Source organism: Ostrea edulis, chromosome 1, assembly GCF_947568905.1.
Source record: "Ostrea edulis chromosome 1, xbOstEdul1.1, whole genome shotgun sequence".
Taxonomy (NCBI): domain Eukaryota; kingdom Metazoa; phylum Mollusca; class Bivalvia; order Ostreida; family Ostreidae; genus Ostrea; species Ostrea edulis.
Window position 1 is genome coordinate 73,593,500 of NC_079164.1, and position 9,873 is coordinate 73,603,372.

The window sequence follows — 9,873 nt, forward strand, 5'->3', positions numbered from 1 at the left end:
TGGTTATGAGTAGACTCATTGCTGTCCGTTTTGAACTGATGATTGTTAATGATTCTTATTGATTTTCACGGTCAAATTTCAAGGACACTCTGAAACATAAGAATCTGTGAGCGAAATTCAAATTTGCTGAATCATGGTACATATACTTAATTTTACAGTACCTCCTAGACCCTAACAAGTTTAAGGTCAAAGTTCACAGGTCAAAATATCATCTTGAAATCAATAATTCTCTATCTTGATTATTGCTTGTAAAGGTTTCTTTTTTTAATCAAGATTTTATATCACTGGTTTGATTAGTCTCAGAAATTAGTTTAAGGCTAAAATAATAAAAATTAAATTTTCTCCCGCATGTACTCCTTATCACCACTTTGCAAAGTGATATTGCAAAACATGATGATGAAATACAATCAATGTTTTTATGATTTTAATCTATTTTGAATGGATTAACTTACCATATTAAATATCCCTTTAAAGAGTGAATTAAAAAAAATGCAGAACAATATATAAATACAATATAGAATTATAGCAATTTGGTAAACAAACTTCAAAGATACTGAAAGGAAATGATGATGGGTCTCTAGGGACTCGGAGTCAACATTTGATGCAGCAGCCTGAAGGGTTAACTTGTCTGTAGTGTATTCTGTCAAATAAGACAGTGATTAATGAATAGAATTATCTGAAAGCAACTAGCAGCTCCTTAAAGTTGATAATTGAAGAAACATTTCATTAAATAGGATTTTAAAAACTAATTATCTTTATGTATTCACGAATGTCTATTTTAAATATTGTTCATGATCCAACACATTTAGCATGTCTTGGTTTTATGGCTTGTGAAATATATAGGACTTAATAATAAAAAATAAACAAATGAAAGCATATACGATGAAGAAACATGCTAATTAGATAAAGGGCAATGAGAAATACTCTAACTGGTCTCTTGGGTTCAATTATCAACACTGGCTGCATGCAGCAGTTTGTAGGGTTAAATTGTCTGTAATATATTCTGTCAAATTACAGTTTAATCAATTCATAAACATTCATTGATAACTTTTTCTTAATTTTATTACCACTGGACATTGCTGAAAAAGATATATAGATCTTTAAGTTACTGTCGGCGGGTAAATAAATTGCCACGTTTGAGTTGCTTTTGGTAATATTTTTTAATATAATGTTTTCTTCTATCCTCCTTAGTATCGCTTTTTTTATGTTGGTCTGTTGATATTTGGAAAGAAGTCACTTCCAGCTTTCCTGGGGAACCGCCTTATCATAATAACACAGCCACAAGTGGACATACGGTACTTTCATAGATCATGGCTTTTCCAAATCTGCGCACAAACTCATTAGAAGTTGTGTCATCATGAAATTTAATATGATATCCGGATCCCGTTCCTGGGTTACTTCGACTCACCTCTGTAATTCAAATTTAGTCCAGACAAATTGAATAAAAGCGTGCAGGTGATGGTCTGTTTGTTTGTGTTGATACTGCATACATGATTCGTTTAGTCAGTTTTGATGCCTCGCTCTCGTAGGCAAAACATTGTTAAAATACATTATTGATTAAACCAGCTCCATAGATGTTTATCTCCCTATACTACCAAAGTCCTCCCGACGTCTGCGAGTAGTTCATATGCATGGGACGTGAACTTGTAAAACTGTTTTCAGTTCAATCTTTCTTTTGAAAACATGAGATAATTAAGTAAACAATCAAGTAGAATTGTTAATTTTTATTTTATTTTTTTGCTTTGCTTTCACCACCCATTCACACCCATACATGTAGACTAATACTTGTTCAAATTCATTGTTTGAAGAGTACTTTTTTGAATTTCATATACAGTTATACATGCAGAAATTTATAGCTGTAAAAACAAGCTTTTCGATATTAACAATTTATCTGCCCCCCCCCCCCCCTCCTTTATGAAATTTCTATATCCGCGCCTGAGTCCCAAGTATCAGAATTGCATTGAAAAGTATATTATATTCATAGAACATAGTGAACAACCAAGAAATATGTCCAGAATCACATTTTTCGCGGGGAAAGGGTGGATGTTCCAATCCCGCTCTATACAATACAGTAAATTTATACACGGCAGCTTTACTACCTTGGTCAATGTTACTTTTTGGCGATAACGGCATTCCATACAGGCGATTTATGCATAGAAATCAAATCAAATCCAAAAATTATACACGGGGGTATGTATTCATACAATTTGTCATACATATTTGCTACGTTGAACAATCCGGAAAATCTTGCTCTGACATTTCGACTTTGACATTACAGTCATGGATGTCCGGTATCAGCATTGACGAGTACAGTCTGGGATGTTAGCTGACAGACCCCACTCGGTTCTTGGGAAGAAGATTTTTAAAGATTTTTCCTATATACTTGTATGTAAAACTTTGATCCCCTATTGTGGCCCCATCCGATCCCCGGGTGCCACGATTTTAACAATTTAGAATCTGCATTATATAAGGAAGCTTTCATATAAATCTCAGCTTTTCTGGCTTAGTGGTTCTTGAGAAGAAGATTTTTAAAGATTTTCCCTATATACTTGTATGTAAAACTTTGATCCCCTATTGTGGCCCCATCCGATCCCGGGTGCCACGATTTTAACAATTTAGAATCTGCATTATATAAGGAAGCTTTCATATAAACCTCAGCTTTTCTGGCTCAGTGGTTCTTGGGAAGAAGATTTTTCCTATATATTTGTATGTAAAACTTTGACCCCCTCTTGTGGCCCCATCCGACCCCCGGGGGCCGTGATTTTAACAATTTAGAATCTGCATTATATCAGGAAGCTTTCATATAAATCTCAGCTTTTCTGGCTCATTGGTTCTTGAGAAGAAGATTTTTAAAGATTGTCCCTATATATTTGTATGTAAAATTTTGATCCCCTATTGTGGCCCCATCCGACCCCCGGGTGCCATGATTTTAACAATTTAGAATCTGAATTATATAAGGAAGCTTTCATATAAATCTCAGCTTTTCTGGCTCAGTGGTTCTTGAGAAGAAGATTTTTAAAGATTTTCCCTATATATTTGTATGTAAAACTTTGATCCCCTATTGTGGCCCCATCCGACCCCCGGGGGCCATGATTTTAACAATTTAGAATCTGCATTATATAAGGAAGCTTTCATATAAATTTCATTTTTTCTGGCCCAGTTGTTCTTGAGAAGAAGATTTTTTAATGACCCTACCCTATTTTTACCTTTTCTTGATTATCTCCCCTTGGAAGGTGGCCTGGCCCTTTATTTTAACAATTTAGAATTCCCTTTACCTAAGAATGTTTTGTGCCAACTTTGGTTGAAATTGGCCCAGTGGTTGTTGAGAAGAAGTTGAAAATGTGAAAAGTTTACAGACGGACGGACAGACGGATGGACGCCGGAATACGGGTGATCAGAAAAGCTCACTTGAGCTTTCAGCTCAGGTGAGCTAAAAAGGGAAAATCTAGCTCCAGTACTCGAGTGTCTGGTTTCCCAAGTCAGTTTTATGATACATGTATACAACGTTATTTGATACAGTTACATACATTTTTTTCAAAAATATTTGAAATGTGAATTAATTTTCTACGAGTTTTACCACAAAGGAAGCTGAAAACCCCCGCTTGTTAATGGCTTTATAATTCATTCTAGACCTATTCAGGCAAAAACTACATTGTGCAGTTTTACATTTCTACTGCAGAATAGTTCCACACACCCTTTTCTATTAACGATTTGAACATGCAGTGAAATTGGGAATAAAAATGTATCGAATTCTTTTTTAGTCGCCACAACGCCCAAAAATCGATAATGGTGTCCAAAAATCCATCATCTCCAGACTGGCGCCCACTCCAAGTTTATTACCTGACGACCAGTAATCAATAGCGCATAGAATGTTACTTTTTTTTTTCATTTTTAGTCTGTTTTGATACTTTGAATTTGAGTACGGAATGGATAAAACAAAGTTACAACAAAACATATGTGGTTTTACTTGCGAAAATTCAATTGCTCAGGTGAACGATGCGGCCCATAGGCCTCTTGTTTAGTTATATCGATAGCATCCCATGTTCAATTTTCGTTTTCTTGTCTTTCCATTATTGTCTTTTTTTCTAAATATATTTGCGTAAATAGATTATTTTACTGTCGTATGGATTGAAAAATAAACATTTGATTTTTACTTTAATTCATTTATAATGAATATAAGAAAACAAGAGAAAATATGCAAAGCATTAAAATCTCTATAAACATCATAAGAATTATCATAAGTTTATCGATAGCTGACGTCACTAGTGTCCAGTCAGTCTTCCCTTCCTTCGCATTCTTCATGCATTTCTGTAAACATTCCTTCTTATAGAATATCCGAATCAAATAAATATCGTACTTAGAAAACTCAAGCCGATGATCTCGACTGCATATCTTCCCCTGTATACTCGCAATGAAGACTAGGAGGACCCCCAATGTTAGTTCTACCTCCGTGTATGCACAAACTAAGGATATCGAATCGGAGTTTTCCGGTAAAGAAGAAATTATCAAATTCAGAAACACACCATACGATAGAAAGAGAGTTATGGCAAATGATACCTTTTCTCCGTTCTGTGCAGGAATGAAAAACGAACAAATCTTCAAAATTCCGAGCAATATAAGTGGGAAAATCAAATTCCATAAATAAAATTTATACTTTCGTCGAAGTGTAAATGAAAATCTAAGTTTGCTGTACAGTTTTGTTTCATCTAATCCCACCGTAACTTTATTGGATGACAATGTCCATACCCCGTTTTCGTGATATTCATATAACGTTATTTCACCAGGTGACATTTGTACCATAGAAATGTCATGGTTCCAAATTGAAAATACAAGATCACAAGTTTGGGTGTCAAAAGGAAAGTACACCACGTCTATTTCACAGTATGTTTGAAATACTTGATATGGCCACCAGCCGATCTCTCCAGTGTGGTTTATAAGTAAATAGTAAGAGTCTCCTCCCCATTCTTTGACATTCTTGACACCATTTGTAAGGATGAGATCCGGCAACCACGTGTTTCCTTGAGGTAAAGTAAAAGAAGTTACATTGTCGTATACCTCTGGTTGCCATATCAGGAATTCATCTTTCCATGAAATATCCAGAAATCCCGTCACGGAAAATACTCCGGTCTTCTCATCTAGGAAATTTATTCCCGATATCCCAAATGAGATATTTATCAAAACGTAATCGGAGAAATTTTGGACAGGTCGAATTCTCTTGTCGTATTTTCTTGCTTCAAAAATATCTCGTACAATATTTCGAACATTTTCTGTTCTTTGACAATGAAAGCTATTTAAGGAAAAGAAAATAATAATTACAGGATATATTTTTTTCAAATCAGCCATTGTTGAGCATGTGACTGCTCAGTGTGAATGTAAAACTGATTTGAATACATCGTGGACCGGATATTAGCAGCAATTTGATCAGGTAAATTCACACATCACAATTATCTTGATTAACCAATGAATAAGTACGCTTTGTTCAATGATGGCAAAACATGAAACCGTGTTAAAAGCAATCAAGATAAGAGGTATTTATTTCACATTATTGTTATCACGTCTATGTATTTAAACAGTGACCTGGAAAGTATCGTTGCTGGCCACGCTTACTGAATCCGGTGGTACCTACCCTACCTCTGTGACGTAGTGTGAACGCTGAACGGAGTTTGCACCTGAACGGTTGATTGATTGTTTTACGTCCCTTTGAGAATTTTTCACTCATATTGAGACGTTACCAGCTGTAGGTGAAATACCATAAATTTAGACCTATGCTTAACGTTCAGGGCCGTAGCAGTGATCGATGGTTCTTTAACGTGTCAACGCCTGTCGCGACATGGGACCTCCATTTTTAAGGTCATGTCCGAAATAAACGGGATTCTCACTTCTAAATGCCGAGTGTTTGGTGAAGGAACAGTCACTAATCTTAGGTTTGGCGCGGTTATGTCACAAGCGGAGTTCCCAGTTACGAAGCGAACGGTCTACCACTAAGCTACTGCGCCGTACCGATCCGGTGTTAAGACTTTCACAACCAGGATCAAAAGAATTGCAGGCTCCTCAAAAAAGAACTCAACCTTAGAATACACGATCCTTACAAATTCCTACGAAATAATTTCAGTGGGTGGTCCGCCGATACCAATTAGTGCGGGCAAGATAAATCTGATAAATTATCAATATATGTAAAGGATTAAGTAATCAACTTTACAAATCCTACATGTATATTTGAGTTGAGGTCACATGGTCAAAGGTCAAACTGGACAAAAGAATATACTGACCACTCAATGTCTAGAGAACCCTTTGCTTGACAGATATCAAACTTGGTACACTGGTACATCTTTAGAAGATTACCTCTATTGATTTTAAGGTCACATGGTCAAAGGTCAATAGTTAAACTCGACATAGTAATATATTGTCTTCTATTTTTAAAGAATTATTTACCTGGTTGACACCAAACTTGGTACATCGGTACAACAAAAGGAGTAGATGACACCTATTGGTTTTTAGGTCACATGGTCAATCCACTCCCGACATAAGATGATACTGTCTGCTCAATATTTTGAATTGGTGATACTACTATTAATCAAATGATGCATGTGTATAACCCTTTTAAAATTTTGCACCATGGGGGCATATATGTTTTACAAACATCTCTTGTTAATGTACATTTCTTCATTTCAAAATAATGCTTACAGAATATGAATTTTTCAAATCAATCATTGTTGAACATTAGTTTGACATAGTGTGAATTTAGTACGAGGTATGATATTAATCTGATCTGAATACATTGTGGACTGAATACTAATTTTCCGAATTTACAGGAAATTGATGTTTGCAACATCAGTTGATACGATGTTTATATTTTCAGTTCGTTTTAATTAAGATATCAAATTAGAAATTATGACAGCTGTTTTAATTTGTCACAATAATAGATGTAGGTTAATGTTGAAACTATCAATTCGTTCCAATGAAATCGATCTTTTAGCGCATCTATTTCTCTCTTCTCCTGTCGATTTCTTGTTTTCAATCTAATTTGTAAAACCATGTGCACTTTAATTATGTCAACCAAATTTACAACACTGTGGGTAGTACATTGTGTATAAAGAAATCACGTTTGGCCAAATTTGTTCCTGGAACCACAATTTAAAAAATTGAAAATGGGACAAAGTAATAGCAATAAGAAAGTGATGTTCTGAAGTAGGTTAACTTCATTATAGTTCATATAAAGCACAGGGGTCAACATAGGTTAAATTATTACATAGAAATATTTAGTGAGAGTTGTGAAAATACAATGTACATTGTCTCTATAGAGAGAACAGCATGTCAATTTGATATGGGATTGGATATGGCCACGATGTACGACTACTCCTAAGTTCTACATACACATGTGGATCATTCCATTTTTCAAGTACAACAAGACTATACGATACAATCATGTATATCAAATTGAAACGCGAGCATTCATTCAGAAGCTGACCCTTGAGTAATGTAATGGATGTCAGGCTCGTGGTCCTTAAAATCAAGGTGGTTTAAAATGAGGTATGGAGTCATGTAATCAATTAAGTATGGTTTCCATGTAATCAATACGCAACGTCCGAGATATCAGCTCTTCTGTGACAGAGGTACGTTCAGTGTTCTGTTGAAAGCTTGGATGGGTACAAAATGTATACATGTAAAACTTATACGGATAATAGTAATGAAGTGTAAATTTTGTTTTTATCAGCCGTTGATATACATTAAACTGACCATGTCAAGAATAATATTTGATTGAATTAGGCCATTAAATTAAATATGAAATCATTTTTAAGCGCTAAGCGTAGCTTAAGCGCTTATTGTCGCCTGTTGGATTTTGCTTTCGTCATCATGTTTCCGGTTTATCGCCACCTACAGGCGAATTTATGCATCGTTGTAGTCAACAAGTCGTGTTTACAGTAGTCGTAATTTTGCAACCGATCTAACACGGGGATAACATTCATATCTGCAGTTGCATTTTCCCCCCGGAAATACAGTTCGTTGAACAGTGAATAAAATATGTATTAAAAGGGTGATATTTATGTCCTCATTCTTGGGGAAAGTGAGACACAGATCAGGTCATTCTTCAGTTAAAATTCCCATTTGAATATGCGTCTGTAATAATTAAAGTGATTCAAAATCTAAAATTGAATAAGAATATGTATATGAAACCGTTTTAGCTAGGGTGCCTTTGCATTGTTACCTTCGCATGGCGCTTAGAGGCCGGGAAAATCAATTTGCATGGTGCAATCTATAATTAGAAGCCACGCCATTAAGCCACGTCACGTGTGTTTTGGCTGCTGTTCCGACTCAGTAAAATTTTTGTCCGACGCAGCAAAAATGTGTGCAACACAGTAAAAAAATAACTGATCCGCGTCCATTGTGAACGAGAAAGAATTTGTGCACGATTATACTTTGACAGCGAAGGACAGAGATCGGTGTCTCAGAAGGATGATATTGCGTAACTGCTTACACCTTCCCCGATCATATATGTAATTCGGTCATGCAGAAATTTAGAGGATGCAACGGTGTAACTTAAGCTTACTTTAATATTTCTAAACGACCAAGATATTCTTCAGAATCATCGTCAACACAATAAAATTTGATTTCGTGATTTAGTTTCAAAAATGAGACTAAAAATAATAGTCTTGGGGCAAGGAAAAGATAAAAGGTACAACATTATATTATATTATATTACATTATGGAAGACAATACCCCGGTTTCAAGTATTCAAAACACCGCGTGGAATTTTACGAGGGCTGTATACTGAAATACATATGTTTAGAACAAGTGTTAGATAAACATTGCCATTGTGTCAAGCATGAATGTGAAATGGTTTGCGGTCCACAGCACGCTACATACAACGAAGAGTAATCGTGTTTTCAATTTCTTTGTACTTCAAACAAACAATTGACAATGACATGCACATGCTACATGTATTTCCGAACGTACAAATGATGAAGAAGGGGGAGGGGCATGGATGTACTGTCGTTGTTCCCTGTCCCCACATTTTGTTTTCGCTGAAAGATCTTTTCATATAAAAAAGATGCATTTAGTTTTTTGGTGAGATGCCTCTTCATTATTTCTAATAGCGGTTTGAACATTACCGTTTGAAAATTACTTTTGTAACTTTTCAGTGCCTAGTTTGGGATTCTCATTTAGCTACATTTACATGTTGTAAATCTTGCATATTTATTGCGAGTCACTTCTGTTACGTTTTTTTTTTTTTCATATTAGAACTCCTACACAAGCTTCGAATCTTATGGTTTTTTGCTAAGGTTATTAGCATTTTCATATAAGGAACTGTTTTATAAAATTAAAACAATAGCAATGTGTATTATGTCTCATTCAGACAAACGGATGAGTCTCCTTTGCAATATGAATATGAGCTTTTACACAAGAAGTGGAATACACACAAGTTGATGAGTACAGCGTTTAATGTACCTGTGTACAAACTCTTGTTTTTTTTGTTTTTTTTGTTGTTTTTTTTGTTGTTTTTTTTTTAGATTTACGTATAACAAACAATCACTACAATTGCTAAATGTAAATCCATGCTTATATGTTAGTCTAATTCATCATCATATTTGAATTAGTATATCCTATTGCACTAACTTTCATGTTAAAAATGAGCTATCTCCACTCTTGTAGATGACGCAGTATTCAGTTTCAAAGTAATATTGCACATGTATGATGGACATCTTTTCTAAATAACTTCCTAAATTTTGTTTTCAGTTATACATGTATTTATCGGACTTATTTGGATTCAGATTCTCTCCAACCTGATTTTGAATTGAAAATAACTTCATTATTGATTACAAAAAATAATTCCACTTTCATGGTTTGATTGCTATTTACAGATAATTATGCACT

At 34.9% G+C, this 9,873-nt stretch overlaps 1 protein-coding gene across 1 annotated transcript; it reads right to left on the reverse strand.

Moving 5' to 3' along the window:
• Positions 1 to 3,892: 3,892 nt before the first annotated feature.
• LOC125682321 (neuronal acetylcholine receptor subunit alpha-2-like) lies at positions 3,893 to 6,529 on the reverse strand. The gene has a single exon (XM_048922816.2). It carries the CDS (start codon positions 5,341 to 5,343, stop codon positions 4,165 to 4,167), a length of 1,179 nt encoding a protein of 392 aa, XP_048778773.2. The 5' UTR covers positions 5,344 to 6,529; the 3' UTR covers positions 3,893 to 4,164.
• Between the last annotated feature and the right edge of the window lie 3,344 nt (positions 6,530 to 9,873).

What these genes read in the sequence shown, in the direction of transcription:
- LOC125682321 (XM_048922816.2), bottom strand. Translation starts at nt 5,343, where the DNA reads ATGGCTGATTTGAAAAAAATATATCCTGTAATTATTATTTTCTTTTCC.